Genomic DNA, 22,572 nt, shown 5'->3' with positions numbered 1-22,572 from the left:
AATAAAATCCTTAAAAAAAAAAAAGAAACATCTGAATTATTCTGTCTTTGCACTATGGTCATTCAAGTTCTCTATTTTCCTTGAAAATAATCAGATCATTTTTTTAGCCTATGGTTGAATGCTGCACATCTTTAATGGGCTCCTAAAACTGGGATCATAATACCTAATAATTATGTACCACAAAGACTTCTAATCTGCACTTTGAAAGTTATCATTGCCCCATTTATGTGTAGGAACTCTGGAGCACATAGCCCAGGTTCACACCTCAACGTCCCAGTGGGATGATCCTGGCCAAGTTACCCACCTTGTCTATCCATCAGGGTCTCCATCTATTAACATGCAGAGAACAGAATATCTACTCCTCAAGGTTGCTATGAAGATTGAAATGTAATACTTATGAAAGGATTAAACACTACCTGGCATTTATAAGTACGTAATAAAAGCTATTATCATTAACAAGCACCTCATAAAAAAAAGGATAATTTCATTGAAAAGTTTAACTAAAAATAGCCAATGCTCATAGAACGCTAAATAGATGACATTCCTTTTTTTTTTTTTTTTTTTTTTTAGGAAATAAAATGTGATCTATTTGCTTCCACAATGAAACATCACAGAAAAGGTACAAGCCCACCACTTTGATGGATACAAATTCAACATTTTTCAGTATAAAAATATTCAATTAGATTCACGGAGAAGATGCTTTATTCACATCACCATTGAAAGTCACTGAATCAGAATATGTATTATTTTGGAACACAACAGACTAAAATGTCTCTATGATAACCAAAAGGAGGGTAAGAGTATAAGGAGAGTAATAAATATCACATCATGATTAAGGCTAGTGTCCATTTAAGAAAATACACTGCATTCAAGTATTTCTTAAGAGTCATTTATATATTTGAAAACATAATTAAAATATAAACAGAGCCTCAGCAATGTAACCTACTTATGCTACTGCTTTAAAAAACTAATACCAAACAATTCTGACTCAAACTTAACATTGAAACTTCTACTAGCCAGCAATTTTAAGTATCTGAAAGTGACACAACTCATTTTGCTTGAAAATATATGATAATATATTTACACTACCCCCAGATGATTTTTTTCCCCAGTCATTCCTAATTAGTGAAGTCTTACCATATGACTATTCTCTTTTGCTAAAACGATGAGAAAATTCTGGCATTTAGGTGTGCAATCATACTTGGGACACTGCCCAGCTAAAATAAAAGCTACTTGAGGCACATGTTAAACAGCATTATATGAAGAAACTTCATTTGAGTAAAGAGAGACAGAGAAAACCGGACTGATTTTCCACGTAAATTCCCTGGGTATTTTCCTGAATGTCTGGATAATAAGCAAGTTTGTGAATGATCCTCCATAACCTACTCATCCGTAGTTGCTATGGATTGCTCTTTATAAATATTAATGCTCACAGATGAAAAAGAATCCATCTCTATCAAGAACATTGCTATCTAAATTTTGAGAAGATTAAAAACGTTGATAAAAAGCTAATTAAACAATGAAACATTTCTTCAATTAAAACTTATAAAAATTTAAATGACCTTTTGTTTTTAATTTGAAATTATTTTGACACAAGGGTATTAGCACAAGATCGGCCAAAGTTACACTGAACTGGTTAGAATCACAGCTTGGGGACAGATCGGCATCAGTTTATAAGATTATATCACGTTCGTGAGTTTAGCTGAAGGCAATCAACAGCATTACTGCAAAATCTGTGACTCCGAATATTGATACACTATTTAAAATCCTGTTTTACGAAAGATAATTAAGAGGACTTGCTGTTTAGTCCATACAGCAGGAAAAGTCAGATAAATAAAATTCATCAGAATTGGCTTGAAGCAAGGGGGGGGGGGGATTAGTATGTTTACCTTTACGTCGGGAAGCCTGTCATGGGTATTTCTTCTTTACTTTGTCATAAATATGTTTGTGTGTAGGCGTGTGCGTGTAAGGGCATGTATGTGCACAAAACGCTTCGTTTTCTTCTCTCATTCCCCCTTATTCATGTAACACGAGATATAGAGACTTTACATCACAGTGTTTAAGTATTAGCTTTACAACATAGCATCTCAATTACGGAATATTAAGGGAAAGAGCAAATAGTACCCCAGGACTCTGTACCCTCTTTAGGGTAAAGTGTTACTGGGTTTTCAGCCCTACTCAGAATCGTCACATCATGTTAGGTGGAGCTTCGAACTTGCTGCCACCTTTACTTGGAAATTAAGCACGGTTTAAGGAGATGCGCGCAGGTGCCCCAGTTGATAAGAAGTGGACCTGGGATGGTTAACTTTATGTGTCAACTTCCTAGGCCACGATATCCAGATATTATTGGTCCAACATTATCCTAGATACTTGCGTGAAGGAATTCTGTAGAAATGAACATCTAATTCAGGAGACTTTGAGCTGTGGATTACCTTCAGAATGTTGGTGGGCCTCGTGCAATTGTTTGAAGGCCTCAATCGAAAAAAAAAGGCAGACCTCCCCAGAAAAAGAGGATTTCTGCCAACAGCTGACCTTCAGATTTGAACGGCAACATCAACTCTTCCCTGGATCTCTAGCCTGCTGACCTCACCATGTAGATTTTTGGATTTGCCAGTGCCACAATCACATGAGCCAATTCCTTAAAATAAGTATCTATCCATCAAGATCTATCAATCGTCTCTCTCTCTATCTATCCATTTATCTATCCATCTATCTATCGGCTCCATTTCTTAGGAGAACCCTGACTTGGGTTCAATCCTAATTCTACTATAAACTAGTTGGGAGACCCAGGCAAATTACTTAACCTCATCAGGCCTCTGTCTTTTCAACTGTAAAGAAGAATAATAAATATTACCCCTTACCTCATGGGATTGTTTTGAAGGTAAATAAATTTTATACACGGCAAGCATTTATTATAAAAAGCATGCTCAGTGTGTTGGACCTTGTTCTAAGCGCTCAGTAAATACACACTAGGATTTCCAAGCTTCTTCTGACATAGCTAGTAAACTAGCAGTTAGTCTTAGAAGCTAAGGTAGTATGGATTAAGAGAATTTTTTTGTTTTTTAGAAAAAATTTCCAAGGTTGCATGGATATCTATTTTCGTAAGAGATATTCAAGATAAAGGAAAACAACAAACAGGTTCTGGAAACATCCATTTCTTGAGTAGATTTTCAATAATTAGCATCTGCAAATAGTGGAAGTAAGGTGGACTTTCCTTTATAAAATAAGGATGTTCTTAAAAACGTGACTGACAATAAATTATCTGAAAAATCAATGACAAAACCACTGAAAACTATAAACTAAGAAATGCTTGAAACTTGGTTTTTAAATTGTTAACACTTCCTGACATTTCTCTCTGTATTTATAGTTTATACTTGATCTCTGTATATTCCCTGCATTTTTCTCATCCTTTCTGCTTACTACCCACATATACTCTTGCCCTATAATTTCATCTTCTTCCCCTGCAATTGTCTGCCAAGTGAATACTGTTTGTGTTTTTGTCTATTGTGTCTTGGTTTTATTCAGAAGAGAGCCTCACTGAACATTTATTTCCTTTTGGAGAAAAACTTCATGACACTGACCCAAACGCTGAAAACTTATGGAGAAAAAAAATGATCGAAATTATGACTTAGTAGTTGACCACCTCATACGTGTCAAAAACGATCACAAAGAAAAATTAAAAGGTGAATGACATATGCAGGAAGCACATTTCTTACGTCCTGCCAAGTATTTGATAGAAACAGTAATACATACTGTTATTTTACAATGTTTTATACTTTATTTTTTGTTTTGTTTTGTTTTGTTTTATACTTTACATTAAACCTGATCTCCAATTATTTCACATTACTTCAGAACAATCTTACAAAGACAGGAGAAAGCAGGATTTTGCAACATCGGCGCTAAGGACAATTTGGGCCAGATGATTCTTTGTTGTGGGCAACAGCCCGGCGAAGCAGCCTTCCTGGTCTTTACCCACGAGATAGCAGTACCTCTCCCCACCTCCACCCGTGACAGCCAAAAATGTCACCAGGTATTGTCAAATGTCCTGTGGAGGGATAGAATCCTCACCAGCTGAGAACCACTACCAGGAAGTAGCGGCAATCAACAGGATTGTTGACAAATTAGGTAAAACCCAGAGAAGTTAAGTCATTTGCCCAAATACACCCCTCTGAATGACCTATCAACCTGACAGTTCTGGGACACTGCCATGAATGCTTAGGGTAAGACGTTGATCACCACCTATAAACTGACTAACGTCTATACGGCAACTCTCTGATCTTACAGGCACTTCTGAACTCACTTTGTCCCAGGCTGACCCAGTCATCTTCAGGCTTTTGTTTTCTCCCAGAAGGAAGACATGGTATTAGAAATTACAAGTTAAAGATATACGATATGAAAATCTTCCTAGGTGTACGATCTGTTTGGGTGGTGCCTGCCTCAGTTGTTTTTCAAAGCCGTTTCTATCTTAATTTGCCCAAGATTTAGGAAACAGTCCATCACTCTTACTAATTAGATAGCTAACAGGTCATCCGACCAGTCTGATTTCTTCTTTCATGCACATATAAATCACCGAAAACGTTCTTTTTATAGAAGCATGAGAGCAAGAGACCTAGTCATACACTGAAAATTAAAGGTAGAGCCGACACTCGGATTATCTGGCCAAAAATACCTTCCGCAAGTCTTGAGCTTCTCTGGAAGCTTCGCGAGCTTGCTCAACGACCTGGTGGCATGCAGACGTGCCCGCTGTAATCAACAGCATTTCCCTCTTTCGCCCTCTCATCCTTTCTCCATGTCTAAAAGCACACTAGATTCTCAGATTCGTATTCTAAACACGAACGCTTCATATGACTACTCAGCCACTGTGTCTAAAGCGTGTTCCACCTCTATCCAAACTGCTTCTCAAGAACAAAAGACAGAAGTGGAACCATACCATATAATACATCACCATCTGTGTGCAGGCTGATAAGATGAAAGGCAGCATCTGAGTGTCAGAGGATTAGAGTTACAAACCATACCTTCCATGACGTACACCAGTGACCCCACATCTCCTTCTTTGATGATGCAACTGTCTTTGCCGTACTCCACCGGGTACATACAATCCACAATCTCCTGGATCTGCGACAGCTCCAGGTTCTTCATGAAGTCATTGTCAAGGATTGCTTCCTTTATGAGATCCTTGGACCTAGGGGAAGAGAGGGAAGATTTATTGGCACATCCTACAAGTGTTAGCACAGTCTGTGAAGTTTAGCAGAGCCGGACAGCGCCCTGGCACATTACAATGCATTTTCTTGTTAGGAATCCAATCATTTTGTGAAGGACCCGAGAACAAACTAATCCCATGGCAGTCCGAAAGACACTGAGAAATTCTCCTTCAAAGGGTGAGAAGTTAATGCACACGTGACCAACCAGAAACAAGCACACTCACACCGTTCCCATTTTGGTTTAGAATGTGTCTTGATCACAAAGATGGTGAGAAAACCAATGGACAAGCACTTTATTATTTTTTATTTTTATTTTTTTTGGACAAGCACTTTAAACCGAAGTTTGCAGCTTAGTTTAGGGGCACTTGATGGGATAAGCACTGGGTGTTATGCTATATGTTGGCAAATTGAACTCCAATTTAAAAAAATATATAAAAAAGAATTAAAATTTTTTTAATAAAAGGAATAGATGTGAAAAAGATTCAAGAAAATTTTATGGAATAAACACTGTTATCACTATCTTTACACATTACAAAAGAACGTCAGGATGTACCGTATAATACACACGCATGGTAAAAAAACGATTTGTTTACCTATTTTTTATATGCCTCTTCCACTAGACTTTACGCTCCATGCGGGTGGGGATCATTTTTAGTTTCTTCTCTCCTCCATGCCAAGTGGCTACTATAACGCGAGTTATGGTGCGGGTGTTCAAGAATAATATTTTGGTAAAACATGTTAAGAACTGGGTTCCTAATTAGCTGTTTGAAACAACTAGTAGAAATAGTTCTTTATCCATACCTTACACATTTTCAGAGAAAGTCTATTTCTCCAAACAGCTTAAAGTGAGGTAACCGGGCGGATAAAACTATTGAACAGGATGTTTTTAAACACAACATGATTTAGACCTGGATTAAACAGGCAGTCAGCGGGAAAGATATTTACGAATTATGTAACTGGGGTTCAGTGGTTAGCAGGAAAGTTTTGCAGAATTTAAAGATGGTGATAATTTGATTCTCAGGGATAAGAAGTTCCAAATGATTTCCTACGGAAATAAAAATTAAAGAGAAACCAAGAGGAGCACAATCAGAGGGCTGTTGGAGATAAGACAACAGTTAGAACCTTAACAACACGGAGAGAAGGCAGCACATTGGGAATTTTATATAAAGAGTCTTAATTTGAAAAAGATCTGACTATGAGCTGGTCCTTGTCCCCATCTTCTTCACGAGTGGTTCTCAGAGAAATGACAGAGTAATGAATAGTAACTAACGCGTTAGTTCTCCCCATTTCTGGGTGTCTTTCCTTCCAGACCTCAGTCCAACTGGACTAGAGCCTTCCCACATCATGTCTAAACTGGTTTTGGTATTTAATAACAAAAAGGCATACGTAAAAAATAAAAACGATTGAACATTTACCATTATGAAAAATACACTTAAAATGGACTGTTACGATGCAATTAAATTGTTTATGAAGAATGTTAACGGCATGGGGGGAATTATTAGACTATTTTTTAAGTGAAAAAGCAGAATGTAGAATTGTTTTTAGAATAAGGGGATATTTTATAAGAGAATTCAGAGACAAAAGAGAAATTTAGGTAATAAGACAATGTAGAATGAAAGAAAACCAGGAGCCATCACTTCATGTCTCTTAGGATGGCCGTCATCGAAAAGGCCAAGAGGTGACGAATGTTAGTGAGGATGTGGACAGGATGTGGAACCCTCGTGCACCATTCCTGGTGGGAATGTAAACTGGTGCAGCCACAGTGCAAGGCAGTAGGGAGGTTTCTCAAAAACTTAAAAATACATCTACCATCTGATCCAGAAATTCCACTTCTGGGAATAAAACCAAAAGAAACAAAAACACTAACTTGAGAAGATATCTGCACTCCCGTGTTCACAGCAGCATTATCTACAACAGCTGGGACATGGAAACAGCCCAAGTGTCCACTGATGGATGAATGAACACAGAACATGTGGTACACATGCTCGCCCGCACGCACACACACACACACAATGGAATATAATTCCGCCAAAAAAGAGGAATTCCTACCATTGGTGGCAACCTGGATGAACTCTGAAGGCATCATGCGGAGTGAAATAAGTCAGAGAGAGAAAAACAGCGTACGATCTCATTTAGATGTGGAATCTAATATTAAAACAACACACACCGACCTCATGGAACAGAGACAAGATGTGTGGTTACCAGAAGTGGGGGACTGGAGAAGGAATTGAAAGAAGGCTGTCGGGATCCCCGGGGGGCTCAGGGGTTGAGTGTCTGCCTTCAGCCCAGGCCATAACCCCGGGGTCCTGGGATCAAGTCCCACATCGGGCCCCCACAGGGAGCCTGCTTCTCCCTCTGCCTGTGTCTCTGCCTCTCTCTCTGTGTCTCTCATGAATGAATAAATAAATAAAATATTAAAAAAAAAAAAAAAGAAAGAAAGAAGGCTGTCAAATGCACAGACTGGCAGTTAGAAGGTAAGTAAGCACCGGGATGACGGACAAGATGAGTATAGCTAACACGTCTCCATGACACACAGAGAGCCGGGAGGGGGAATTTTTCTCTCTTTTTTTTAAATCTATGTGAGAGGATGGTTGGTAACTAAAACCTACTGTGGTCCACGTGTCACAATAAATGCACATCGCACCACCCGCCATGCTGTACGCCTTAAGCTCACACAGTGACACATGTCAGTTATTGCTTGATAAGACGGGGCGGGGGGGATGAGCAGCTGCACAGAGCTATACGTGAAGACCAGGGCAAATATAATGTCACTCCCAGGAAGTGGAGGGTGAAGAAGGCAGTAACCGTACTGATCGCGGTAGAGGTAACACGTAGGGAGGAGGAGGGTGTACGATCACGACCTGAAACAATAGGAGGAAATATATTAGAGGGAAATTAACAAAATGTTGGCACCGGTTGCCTTTGGTGACAAAACTACAGGAGCTACTGGGTGTGGCTCAGTCCCTTAAGGGTCCAAGTCTTGGTTTCAGCTCAGGTCAGGATCTAAGGGTCATGAGATGGAGCCCTGGGTTGGGCCCCATGCTCAGCGGGGAGTCTGCTTGAGAGTCTCCCTCTCTGCCTCTCCTTCTGCCCTGGGCCCTGCTTGCACACGCGCTTGCTCACTCTCATAAATAAATAAATAAATAAATAAATAAATAAATAAATAAATAAATCAAACTTTTTTTTTTTTCTACTTTTCTCTGTGTATAAAAATTTCTAGAATGGGCATGCGTTTTTATATTGGAAAATCATTTTAAAGGTAGTTTATAAGAAGCGTGCTATGAGAAATAAAAAAATATTCCCATTTAATTGAATTCTCATTTAAATCATGATATATTTAATGCTGACTGGCTATGATTGGTGTATTCAAATTCTTCTTTTCAATAGATTCTCGTTCGTATGGCCTGGGTGTAAATACTAATGGTAGGAATTTTCACTTAATAGGGACACAGCCAGTCATTAGGAATGTCAGAATAGACTATTTTAAATGTGAGACTTTTACTGTAGTCTGACAGGGCTCTTAAGCTCTTTGTTTGTTTAATTTCAGCTTGCCAAAACTCTGTTTCTCCTGAGGCAAAGAGCTGTTTCTCGAGTCTTCAACACAAGATGCAAAACTCGGTCCCTGTCTATGATCTTCATGAAATCTCCTTTCTTAATTCTCTTTACTGTCTCTGACCTCAAGCATGGCAGTAGCACCTCCCAAGTGACTCCTGAGATCTATCGTTCTAGGATCATGTTTCCTAACATCAGGACTTATTTGATCCTTAGGAACTTAATTTTAATCAAATAGTATAAATATGCTCTTTACTAAAAACTGCTTTGTTTTCTTTGCATCAAAGAGCAAGGTCATCATCCATAGGTTCGTATTTTCTGATATAATAAAGCCTGGATGTTACTGGTCAGTCAGAATCCCAACTTGTTTAACTATAGATGGTGTCTTATCCTTTGGGAAATATTAATAGTGCTCCATTCAAAATCTAAGCCCCAGAAATGCCACCAGCTTAGAAGTAAAGCCCTCTTCCAAAAAGGAAATAATTTGCTCAGTCCAAGGATGAGAGAAGAAAACCCCTTTCTCATTTCTCGTAAGTGACACTATTAACTTGTTTCACAAAGATGCCAGCAAAGGTGAAACAACGAGGTCCAATGCAATCTTTTAGAATTGTCCAGATTTTCCAAATGCTTACCACGAGGTCAGGGGGGAAGGGGGCTTCAGGATGCTCTTGCTTCTCACATGTCTTATGAGATGGAGGACACATTCAGTCTCAAGTGTCTTTAGAAGCACACTGCAGGTGCTCATCTATGTGTGTGTGCACCTTAAAGCAAACCAAGCAATACAGGACCTACCTCTTAGCATTTATCCCTTCGCACAAGCATCGTCCAATAACATGTTGGACTCTGAAACATCACAGATCATCCATCTCATGCCCCTGGGTGGCACAACTCTGAAGATATTCTTGGCGGTAATACTTAAGGCCCTGCCTCTTCATGCAATTTCCCTTTAAGTCCTTTCTCATGGAAAGCTTGAAACATTAGGTCAACTCCCAATAGTCCCTACTTGCTCCAACCCTGTGGACTATAATCAGTCGGAGCCTCCACGTCCTAACCCTGTGAATCTTTTTCCTTCCCCGAAGAAACAGTCGAAGACGCTCAGTGAAACTGAAATATGATGCCGCACGTGAGACCTGTGAGCTGTGTTATCAGTGTGGGAGCTGGGGAAAGCTGCTATCACAAGTTCCAGAAGGTGGCTATCTCCTCTCCGAGTACATATTTTAACAACATGCTGCATGAATGCGGCAGCCCGACCTGGGGGCTGTAAGAAGCAAATACAAAGATCTTGATTTTTGATCCTGTTGCTTCTGTGTATAAACAATCTCTTAAAAAAATGTTTTCTTCCTACACTCCGAATTTGTGGCTTTCAAAACACAAACACCATAAAAGGAACTTGGTTATTTTGAGCTAGCCCGATTGATTTGTCATCATCAAGTTGTCAGCCTCTGAAATATTGGCTATATATAATGGTGTGCTGGTAAACTGGCTCTCCAAGAGGGAAAAAAAAAAAAAGAGAAAAAAAAAAAAAAGCCCTGGTTTGTAGCATTTGCCAATTTCTCTGGTATAAATACTCCCACCATAGCCAATTTCAAGCTACTAATGTAAAGTGAACCCGCTTGCAAAATTCCTGAAAATTTAACAAGCAAGTTCCTATACGAGCCAGTTAAGAGTTGGCTCCAGCACATAGCTGGATATAGATTATTTTTCTAACACCCTAAGAACTTAATGTGCCTTAATTTATAAGTGCCGAAACCAACACCATAATCCTTTCCTTCTTTAAAAACTTCATTAGGTGGTATAATATCCTCCAGATAATTTAATGCCAGGATTTCCAGCCATGGGTCTTCCAAACTCTCAGATTTTAGAAAAGGAACTAGAAAGTCCACTTCCCCATTTACTACTGCAGAGTTCCTGAACAGACACAGAATGTTCGAGAGAAATTGTCTTCCTACATAATCTTAGGGAAAAATCAGCACTTCTAGGGAAGTGTAGGAAAGTGTACACCTGCCTCTCTAACGAGGAGGCCAGCAGTGCTCCCTCTTAGTAAACAGCCTTAGTTTTCTCAACATTAAGCAAAAGGCTATTGCACATCGTGGTCACCCTGCAGCTGGCGAGCACTGTCTGCATGGCACCAGCCTTATTTCAAAGAGCTGGGATGACATGACAGCAGGATCCAACCACGTGAAGACTGAAGAGAAGAACATTCTAAGTTGAAGAAAGAAGACATACCAAGGGGCAGAGGTTGGAATGAGCTTGAGCTGTCCAGAGACCCAAAGGCAGACCCCCACCCCACCCCCGGGCTAAAGAACAAGGAGGGAGCAGGGCAGTGACATTGCAGCTCCTGGGAGGCTGTGATGGTGCTTCAGCATCTTCTAAAGCCTCAGGAACACAGGGAAGGAGCAGAAGAGGTATAATTGGCAGGTGACGGATCAGACAAAAAAAAAAGTAACACACACGTACTTTAAAATATTACTAAGTTCCCAGGGGTTCTCTGCTATGTATTGCACGGGTTACCGGATGCTAAAGCTGTACCTTATTACTGTGTTAATAGAGGAGAACCCTTGTCTCAGAAATCCTCCATTGTCCTGGACTTTGAGTCACTGGCTCTCAGGCAGCTTTTCCATATTAAGGAAAGAATGAGGCCTCTTCTCCGATTTCAGGCCATCTTCAGGGACCTAGAATTTTCTCTCCAGTGACAGCCTCTCTTTCACTCCCCACCGCCCCCCACCCCCGAATACACACCAGGCCATAGCCAATGTGGCCAAGTAGGCCAGGCCCAGAAGCATGAGAATCACTATCTGGTCCCTCCATTTGACAAAGACTTCCAGGCACTTCAAAAAGTAGTCAAAGCAAAAAAAAAAAAAAAAAAAAAAAAAAAAGTAGTCAAAGCTATTAAATTGTTACTGAGAGTGGAAAAATCAGCCAAAAGTCGTTTTAAAACATCGTATGAAACTCATGCAATCATCCTTCTGACTTCAAAAGCCAAAACAAGACTCACAGTCTCGTTAGCTCGCAGTGCTCAGTTCCAAGCTCATGTGTCAGGAGGAGCAGTAAATGCAGTTTCAAAGCCACCCCGGCCTCCAGTACAGTCGCAGGTGGCACCTCAGAAGTCCAAACCCCCATGATTGGTTTACCCGGATTAAGTTATCGCAAGGCCCCTTAAGAGTTGCTAATGTCAGGAGTCCCTGCAACAGGGCAACTGCATCCCTCTGCTGCGAAATATTCGGGGGACCACCTGCAAGCAAGAGAAACTCTCAGAGTTGTGGTCTCACTGCCCCAACTGTCACAATTCTGCCCAAACAGGGGGCCCTATTTCTTGTCTGACGGCTCTCCTGCATGAGCTCTGTAGGGAGACGCCAGTTTCTGAAAGATAACATTTAATCCTGCAAAGCTACTGACCAGTTTAGATAGTTCCTCAAAACTGAAAATCCGTTTTCAACCAGTTTCAAACTGTATCATCACATCAACCAACTCTGCTGTGGCTCTCCCGATCTTGTAGCAAAAACCGTCCTGAAAATATCAACATGATTTGCCACATTCGAACCTAAAATCAGCGTTTGATACAAAACATGGGAATCGCTGGTCTACACATGCATAGTTCGGAGGCGACCTACTCATCTTTTGTCTTTTACACGCATCGCAAATAATTTCCAGCGGCCATTTCCCTTCTCACGCGAACCCTATGGTTCTAGAACAGAGGAGTATCCAAGTGAAATCGAGATATTATAGCGCTAAGGAAAAACAATGGCTGGGGCAAGGAGAAGATGGTTAACCCATGAAGGCCGTGTGCTCACATATCACGGAAGCCTTCTCCTTGTTAACTAATACTCTGTGTTCATTCAAGCTAACTAGCAGCTCTTGGCATCACTGCTTAGATGTTAGCAGATGGAGCAGACTTGTACTAATTAAAGGAAAAGGAAATCACCGTTCGTTGCACGTGTTCACCAACTTCCAATAAGTCAAGGTGAGACCCTTCCACTCAACCGCTCACATCGCTCAGCGCTCCAGGGATACGTTTCACGGCTACTTCACACTACTGAGCCTAACCTAAAATAGAACAGTCGCCAAAAGAGCCCAGATCAAACTCTCATCCTCTGAATGTGTCTTTCACATCGTGCAAGTAGAAATATGGGATTTCACAGAAGTGCGGTCAAGGGCTTTCCAGGCGAATAACCAAGACCGTCCGTGTTACCTTGCGGAGTGAAAGAACCGCGTGGCCTGGTCTACGGTGAACTAACTCTGCCAAGTGTAGATCTCTAAACTGCAAAACAGACCAACAATGAGGAAGAAAACATCTGACGTCCCTTTACACGCCCAACTACGATTCAACATTTTGAAGCAACCGTTTACCTTTCGAAACACTCAAACAATTGAGATCACTGAGAATTCACTCGCTTCCAACAAGGTCAACTTGATCACACCATGAACGTCCAAGTTCCTCGGCCCCCAGGGTGACCCTGCCTATGGGGCACGGATCGGGTGCCACGATGTTTTGTCTAGGTCTTGAAAACCCAGTCATCACTGTGTGCTTACATGCTGCCCTTTCAATCAACTACCTCAATGGCTTGATTTTAAAGTTGGTCATCGAAGAAATCATTTTAGGAAAATTTCCTGTTCTTCAGGTACTTCTCAGATTTAACCTCTGGGATAAACTGCCTTACATTTTAAATGACCTTACATTTGTTTGAATTCAGCAGCAGGAAAATAACATGTTTCTCTATCAACCGCCCACCCCCAAATTGTGTGTATTTTCTCTTGGCTGAAAATTATAACTTGGGTCATTCATTATTTCCTCTGGTGATGCTTCTGGAAAATTCAAGCCAAATTTAGCCTTGTTCCAGTGACCCGCAGGTCTTAAGGAGCACATTGTCTATTTTGATGAACTTAGTCCAATTACATTTCCAAACACCTTAGTTTGCATTAGGGCTTTAATATATTAGGACACTTTGAGTCAGCCTGAAGGGAGGTGACATATATACTAAAACTCTTTGTTTAACAATGCAAATTTAAGGGACGCCTGGGTGGCTCAACAGTTGAGCATCTGCCTTCAGGTCAGGGCATGACGCCGGGGTCCCAGGATTGAGTCCCGCATCAGGGCCCCCGCAGGGAGCCTGCTTCTCCCTCCCTCTGCCTGTGTCTCTGTCTCTCTCCCTGTGTCTCTCATGAACAAATAAATAAAATTTTTGAAAACAAAAACAATGTAAATTTAAAAACCAGACAATCAAGCTCCTGGGCGTAAAAACTCTATGGTTTCTAAGCTTCTTAACCAAAGTGCAAAAAATTAATCAATGACGACAAGATGAGATCATAGTAGTAGTTATACTATCATTACCACTATTCATCACATGGTTAATCCATGTTCCTCAGAGAGGAGCCTAAGCTCACATAAATCTCACAATGACTTATTGAGTTTGCCGTGGGGGAACTGAGGTTCAGAGCACCCATAGAACTAGTCCAATGTCCTGCAACTGGTACACAACAGGTGAGAGTCAAGATATAAAGATAAGCCCGTTTGACTTCTCCGCCTCAGTCTCCAAAATCACATGACTTATGAGCAGTATACAATATAAAATGGTATTGATAACTTGAGTAAATTACTCCAATTATAAAATCCAAAAGCAAATATTCTTCTCACTTATCTCTACTTCTGCAAAAGCAAGAAGGCTATGCTTGGATAATATGACCTTTTATCTGCAGAAAGCACTGCATGCTTTTGAAACAATTCCCCATCTAACATTTCATTCTATTATTGCCACAGTCCTTTGCAGTAGGTAGAACAGATGTTACTATTATCCCTACGTGACAGGTAAGAAGACAAAGGCCTGAGGGGGGTTAGATGCCTGCCAAATCCATGGTAGAGATTCAAGTAGAACTCGCCTGGAATAAACACGTTTCCCACCTCTGTTCATTACATGGACATTCACATTCTCTCTGTCTCTCTGTCTCTCTGTCTCTCTGTCTCTCTCTCTGTCTTTCCCTGTGTCTGTCTGTCTCTCTCTTTCTCTCTCTGCCTCTCTCAGACCTTCAGCCACTGGGCAAACACTCAATAAATCCACTGCACCAGCATCAGCAGGGAACTGTGCTCATTTGACAATAATTCTATAGTATAAGAAAATTCTGTGATGGTTCATTCAGGGAGATTCCCTCTCTGACCTAATTCACTTTCCACATGAGAGAAGTTCCAATGTCTTGTGGCTCTCACCAGGAGATAACCTCTAATACAGAACCATCTCTTGAATTCAGCCATGGAATTCAACTTATTTTGGTTCCAGGGTGTTCACACGTGTCCTTTCATTGGTCTTGAGGGCACGCCCTTCCCCCCTCTCTCTTTTCCTTCCTAAAAGCCTGCCTCAGACAGACCTCACACATAAATATGCAAGGGGAAGTAAGGTATACAAAAATTCACTGTCAGTTTGGGTGAAGGTCTGTATTTGAACTCAAAATAAAAAGAAACTTCCCATTATGCAGTAAGATGGAAATACAATTTTCCAAGAAAAAAAAAGGCAAAATGTCGCCATTTTGCAATTAGTCTAATTCATGACCAATAATATCGATGTATTTCAGGGAAGTCTGAATATCACAGAGTAAACATTAAATGCTGTCCATGTACGTATTCTTACAGCAGAAATCTAATATGCAGAATTTATAAATCTAACAAAACCTGTTAACATCATGGGTTTTGCGCTCTAAGTTAACGAGGTAGCTATCCTGAATCTTTGCCAGAGAAGCCAATGTAGGGAGGAAAGGAAGAAGGGAAGGAGGGAGCTGAATGTGATTTTGTCACTTGAGTCCACTACCTATTTATAGCCTTGTACCACACTGTCCTTTATAAGTCTGTCCCTTTCAGTGGCAAATGGTAAATATTTTATGTATTATATTTCCAAAGCAACCATTCTAGGTTCAAATTCTGCCGCTGCAGGTAAATACAGATAATAGTGATTGATGGGTTTAAAATGCAACTCTAATTACACACAAATGGTTGAAAAAGTGACCTAGAGTGGCTGCTGACATGAGCGCAGTATTTATGGAACGAAGTCATACCTACAAATCTGAAAAACCATTCCCAAAAATGTGTCCCTTGTGAAATAAGGTCACGATCGTCAGTGAGCGAAGGACAAGAAGAAACAGGAGGCCATAAAGAAAGTTAGGCAGGCCATGAAGCCAAGGAGGTTGAGTATAATAAATAAACACAGAAGACAGAGGGTTCATAACACAAACTGCACTAGAATTGCAAACAATATATTTGTAGGTACCCGATCTAAAACTGTCGGAATGATTCCCACCAGTCAAGTGGGGGGACTTCCGGGCTTGCCAGACCAGGGTTCTGGAAGTCCGAAACAGGCTAATGAAGGGAGAGGAATTAACTGCTGAGATTGTGGGGTATAGAGTAAAAGTGGGTTCGAGAGATACATAGCTAAAGGGATTAATCCAAAGGGCAGAACTGAGCCTGAGACATTGAATCTTGAGCCTGAGGCAGTTAGACGGCACACAAGGATTCAGGGGGCAGCCATGAGGCAGGGCACGTACAATACTGCTGGGGCAGAGGTTGCCAAGATTTCAAGAGACTCCTTCATGGAGCAGTTGGGTTAGGCTATCCACAGGTGGGAAGAGGCTGCCAAAGATGCAGGCACTGCTGCACAAACACTCTGCACACAGCCCCTCCCAGTCTCTACTGTTTTGTCAGTCTCTGGAATGAGCAGAACGTGGATCGGCCAAAGGGACGTGCAGAGCAGAAGGTAATCCATGAAGACGCTAACTTTCCTCATGAGCAAAGTCCAGGTACAAGGAGAGCGGCCAAGAAGAAAGTCCTTGGAATATTTTTATTTGAGGTACTTTTGGACATGTTTTCTCACCTCATCCTCCCAATAAAAGCTTCCAGAAACAAATCAATCACGTCACGTAACAAAATGGTTGATATAACATTTCACTTCCACCACACAGCCCTTGTTCAAGACTCCAGGTTTATAGTTAGTCTTTTTCAGTAGTCTGCAGGTACCTGACCCCAATATCCATCCATCCATCCATCCATCCATCCATCCATCCATCCATCCATCTGCCAAGCATGTCCTGAGTGCCTCATATATGGCACTGGGTGCCCAGTGATGAGTGAAATGGAGTCCTCATCAACTCAGAGCTACAACTCTAGTAGGAGAAGAAACACAACGTGGAGGTAAACAAATAATATTGTTAAAACAGAGAAAGTGTTTGGAAGGTTACAAAATGGCTGCTGAATGCAAACTAAAGAGGAAAGCCTCTTTGGGTTCTGAAATAAAGACCTCTCTAAAAATGTATTACTTAGGATAAGACATAAGGATAAGATGCACCCCCCCCCCCCCATTGAAGGAGGGCAGTCAAGGCAGGAGGAAGAGAATGTTTTCAGGCCCAAGTTTGGAGAAGGGGGTTAGAGCCTTTGGATCAAGAGAAAGGATGGCTGGCGATGAATCTGGGGACATACATGGGGCTGGTTCAGACGGGGCCTTGAAGACTGTGGGAAAGAACTGGATTCTTCGTGAAATGAAAAGCAACTAGCAGAAAAACAAGGATAGTGAATGACATGGTCTGATTTATATTTCTAAGAGATCACTTAAGATTGCAGTGAATGAACTGAGACAATTGCAAGAAGAAGAGAGGAAAGAAAGCTCGGAAAAGTGCTACTGCAGTATTTTCAAGCAAGACATACTGATGGCTTAGGTTAGAAAGGTGACAGCAGAGACAGGCAGAAATATAAATAAACTCAAAGTATATTTTGCAAGTAGAAGCTACCAGACTTACTGCAGCTCCAATGAGAGGAAAGGCAGAATTTTGTTAAAATACCACCCAAAGCACTCTACAGATTCACTGCAATCCCCATCAAAATACCAAGAGCATTTTTCACAGAACTAGAACAAATGATACTAACATTGACATGAAACCACAAAAGACCCCAGCAAGCCAAAGCAATCTGAAGAAATCAGAACAAAGCTGGAGGCGTCATAATCCCAGATTTCAAGATATAATTTTTCAAGATTTTATTTATTCATGAGAGACAGAGACAGAGAGACAGAGACAGAGAGATGCAGAGACATAGGCAGAGGGAGAAGCAGGCTCCATCCAAGGAGCCTGACGTGGGACTCGATCCTGGGACTCCAGACCACGTCCCGGGCCAAAGGCAGGCACTAAACCGCTGAGCCACCCAGGGACCCCCCCAGATTTCAAGATATACTACAAAGATGTAATAACAAAAACAATAGGGACTGGCACAAAAATAGACACACAGATAAATGGAGCAAGATAGAGAGCCCAAAAGTAAACCCACACTTATACGGTCCATTAATCTATCACAAAGGAGGCAAGAATATACAAGGGGGGAAAGACAGTCTTTTCAACAAATGGTGCTGGGAAAACTGGACAGCTTCCTGCAAAAGAATGAAACTGGACCACCCTCTTACAGCATACACAAAAATAAAGTCAAAATGGATGAAAGACTAAATGTGAGACCTGAAACCATAAAACTCGTAGAAGGAAACAGGCAATAATCTCTTTGACACTGGCCATAGAAGCATTTTTATAGGTATGACTCCTGACGCAAGGGAAACTAAAGCAAAAATAAACTATTAGGACAGCAACAAAATAAAAAGCTCCTGTAGAGCAAAGGAAACCATCAACAAAATGAAAAGGCAACTACTGAAGGGAAGAAGATATTTGCAAATGATGTATGATTTGACATGAGCCGACAAAGGGTTATTAATGAAAATATATAAAGAACTTAAACAGCTCAACATCAAATAATAATAGTAATAATAAAATCCAATTAAAAATGGATAGATGAGGGGCACCTGAGGGGCTCAGTGGTTTAGCATCTGCCTTCGGCTCAAGTCATGATCCCGGGGTCCTGGGATCGAATCCTGCATTGGGCTCCCCATGGGAAGCCTGACTCTCCCTCTGCCTATGTCTCTGTCTCTCTCTCTTTGAGTATCTCCTGAATAAATAAATTAAATATTTTTTAAGAATTTAAAAAAATTTTTAAAATGGGCAGATGGCCTGAATAGACATTTTTCCAAAGAAGATATCCAGATGGCCAAGAGATAGATGAAAAGGTGCTCAACATCACTCATCATCAGGAAAACGCCAATCAAAACCATAAGTGCTCACCTCACACCTCTCAGAATGACTAGAATCAAGAAGACAAGAAATCACAAGTGTTTTGCCAGGATGTGGGAAAACACAAACCCTCGTGCACTGTTGATGGGCATGCAAACTGGTGCAGCCACTGCGGAAGACAGTATGGAGTTTCCTCAAAAAAATTAAAAAATAGAACTATCCTATGATCCAGTCATTCCACCACTGGGTATTTACCCACAGAAAACAAAAGCACTAGGTTAAAAAGATATCTGCACCTCTGTGTTTACTGCAGCATTATTTACGGTAGCCAAGATACGGAAGCAGCCCAAGGGCCCACAGACTGATGAATGGATAAAAAAGATGTGGTGTGTACACACACACTCTCTGGAATATTATTCACTCATAAAAAGGACGAGCACTTGCCACCTGTGCAACATGGATGGACCTAGAGAGTATTACGCTACGTGAAAGAAGTCGGCAGAGAAAGACAAACACCATATGATTCCACTAATCGGTAGAATCGAAAAACCCCAACAAACGAAACACAAAAAGCAGAAAGAGACCCATAAGTATAGAGAACTGGATGATTACTGCCAGAGAGAAGAGGCCGGGGGGATGATAACGATGGGTGAAGGGGAGTGGGACATACAGGCTTTAGTTATGGAAGGAATAAGCCACAGCGATGAAAGCTTCCGCACGGGAATATAGTCGGTAATACTGTAATGGTGCTGTGTGGTGACAGACGGTAGGACATGGGTGGTGAGCATGGCGTTAAAAAAAAAAAAAAAAAAAAACAAAGTTACAGAAAACCCAACCAGCATGGAGCTGGGTCCAGGGAGAAGAGTTCACACAGAAAATGGAGAAATACCAGAAATAGGCAAGGAGACGTCCCGGAAGTGAGGGAAAGGAAGCGTTTCAAGGAGTGGCTAGCTTTTCCTTCTGAGTCTTCTAAAGGCACATTTTCCAGCGTGATTAGTTTTAAACCACTGGTCTTTGTAGCTTTGACGTGACCTAATTATTCATTAAAAAAAAATGAATATTATGCTTTAGACTAGTAACAATAGGTACTGCTCTCCGCTACGCTAGTTTTTTTTTTTTTTAACCACTTAAAAATACTTTTACTATGGCTTTATCCCCCAAATTACTTTAAGCACAAGGGTGCCACGGCAACTGAGGCTGCCTGGAAGCAGGATGACTTGAAAGCAAGCCGGGAGGATTTATCACTCTCGCTGCTCATCCTCCATATTGGAAAGCACGCGCACAACCCGCAGCCGCCCTCTCTTCCAAGCAGACAGGTGTTCGAGTCTGCAAAGTTCACTGTGGCAAGGGTACACGGGCAGAAGGTCACACTGTCTAAAAAGAAACCATAAATACTTGCAAAGCCTAGGTTCCTCCTCAAGGATCAGGTCACAAGTGAAATCAGCATGAATTAAATCAAACTTGGACGGCCACCGCTGGAGTGAGGAGGCCCCCTCGGGGCGCAGGGAAGACGCTTGTTAGCAGCCCGACAGGCTGATCCCTACGAGCCTGGTCTCCAGATTTGAGCCTCATACCCAGTTACTGCCGACCAAGAGCCCTGATGCAGAAAGGCAGCCAACAGAGAACAGGAAAGTGACTCAATATTAATCATACGTTGACTCATTCGACATCGTAGAAGCCTCATTACCCTCCCCTTCATTTATTTCCTGGGCTCAGAATTGTGTTGTAAATGACACCATTCAGAGAAATGACTGCAGCGTGAGGATCATTAAGATTTCTGTCCTGAATATAGTATTTAGGAGTTTTAAATGTCAGTAAAGCAAAGCTAGTGCTTGTAGTCAATAAAAAGAAGATCTCATTTCACTTCTGATTCTTGATGTTTTACTACCACACTTAGTCTTGATTTCTTACACTCGTGGATAATTTTAGCCATCCAACCCAGCTTCTTAGCAACCTTGAATTCTTTTGAAAACACAGTGGGGGGTAAATATGTAAGTAATGAGTGCACACTTTTAATTATTATTTGATTTATTTTTTTCAGATGACAGAGCGCACACGCATGAGTAGGGATGGGGCAGGGGCAGAGGGAGAGGGAGAGAGTCTCAAGGCGCTCCCCTGCTGACGACCCTGACTGAGATCATGACCTGAGCTGAAATCAAGAGTCCAACGCTTAACCAACCGAGCCACCCAGACGTTCCTAATTATAATTTTAATTTCAACCTACTCTTTTGGAAACGACGACATGCTAAGCTACCTGTCTCTCCACATTCGGCTCGTGCCCACTTGGGATTCTGCTGAAAGACCAAGAACCAGATGCTCCATTGCTAACTTGTACAGAATTCGGGTAAATCGTGTTCTTATCCCCCTCAAAACACCCCCAACCAACATCCAGAGTGCCCTGTGGGAACCCCCAAAATGTCACCTCCTTTCCAAAGTGAAAAGTCCTGAAAGCAACTTTCAGCTTCTCATGGTGCCATGTCATACCTCCTGCAAAACCCAATTCCGTTTATTCTCGAGGCATTTATCACCAACCTTTCCTTGCATGATTTCTTAACTAAGCCTTAGCTCAGCCTTCAGTTATCTGCTCCTTAAACCATTTTGACCTCTCCTCCCCACCTAATACCAAATGCTCTTCAAAGACAGCATTCCAGAACTCATCACTCAGCTCGTCATAACATAAATCAAACCAAACCCCCGACTCTCTAACTCCAACCCTGAATCCCCTGTGGGGTTGGTGATGATCACTTCCCAAGCCACTGGGTTCACCCCAAATTTGTTGTCTTCTATTTCTTTACCTGTTGTACCCCTCTTTTTTTTTCCAGAAAAAAAAATGATTTGGCATGCCCTACTTTACAGCAATACCAGTAAGGTTTCTATTAGGTCCTATCTTTCTTTAACTCACTATATAGAAAGCTCTCATCTAGGATTATCATCAGAGTATTTCCATGTTCCAATTCCTGTCCACCCACAGTGGAGGCAGACGGGGGTAGAACTGAATACTTGAACAAGTATTGTCATCCAAAGTAACACCTTGGAAGACATAAACAGAAAATACCGTGCTTTATCTTGAAGTGGAGTCTGAAAAACTCTAGACACTAAGCCCTAAAAATAAAAGAACAGCACACACCGAGAGCCACAGGAAGCTTCTCAGTTATGTCTTTGCAGGAAGGCAGAAAGCAGAGACAGAAGTCACTGGGATCTTTATTCTCTGAAATACTCTTTCCTTTGCTTGTATGAGATCAACCTAGTAATTTTCACTCTCCCTCCCATCTCTCTCGGTCTCTCTCTGTCTCTCTCTCCCTCTTGGACTCTTCTCTGCTCTTCCCTCTCAACCTCCCTGTGGCTCCTCCTTCTTCTCAACCTATTTAGCATTTATAGCTCCCAGGGCTCCATACCAAGGCTTTTCTCTCTTTTAATTTACCATACTCATCTTGGATAATCTCGCTGAAACTACTATCTCTATGCCAACAACACCTAAATGTTCATCTCACACCAGAGTTCCTTCTAGAGCCCCAGCTAGAAGGCTCCTTGTCCACACAGGTACCTCAAGGGCACCAGGTCACAATGGAATGCATCTTCCTTTCCATCAAATCTGCTTCTCCTCCAGAACTCCAAGCCTTGACCTACCGGCATCACCACCCTGCCCAGGTGCTCAAAACAGGAGTCTGGAAGTCACCTGTGACCGTCCCCATTCCCTCACGTCCCCCCTACCCGCTTCCACCTCTCCCAATTCCCTACAGTC

The 22,572-nt window shown here is 41.5% G+C and overlaps 1 protein-coding gene across 3 annotated transcripts in view; it reads right to left on the bottom strand.

The window, feature by feature from the left end:
• The window catches only part of PRKG1 (protein kinase cGMP-dependent 1), a 1,198,597-nt gene that overhangs the window by 1,036,426 nt on the left and 139,599 nt on the right, over positions 1-22,572 (bottom strand). For all 3 annotated transcript variants that reach the window (XM_077874878.1, XM_077874877.1, XM_077874879.1), the window contains exon 2: positions 5,016-5,182. In XM_077874878.1, the coding sequence (XP_077731004.1) occupies positions 5,016-5,182 (167 nt within the window). The remainder of the gene's footprint in view (positions 1-5,015; positions 5,183-22,572) is intronic.

The sequence above is a fragment of the Canis aureus genome, chromosome 27 (assembly GCF_053574225.1).
Source record: "Canis aureus isolate CA01 chromosome 27, VMU_Caureus_v.1.0, whole genome shotgun sequence".
Lineage (NCBI taxonomy): Eukaryota > Metazoa > Chordata > Mammalia > Carnivora > Canidae > Canis > Canis aureus.
The sequence above is the reverse complement of the archived record's forward strand: the minus strand, read 5'-3'. Positions and strand labels throughout refer to the sequence as shown.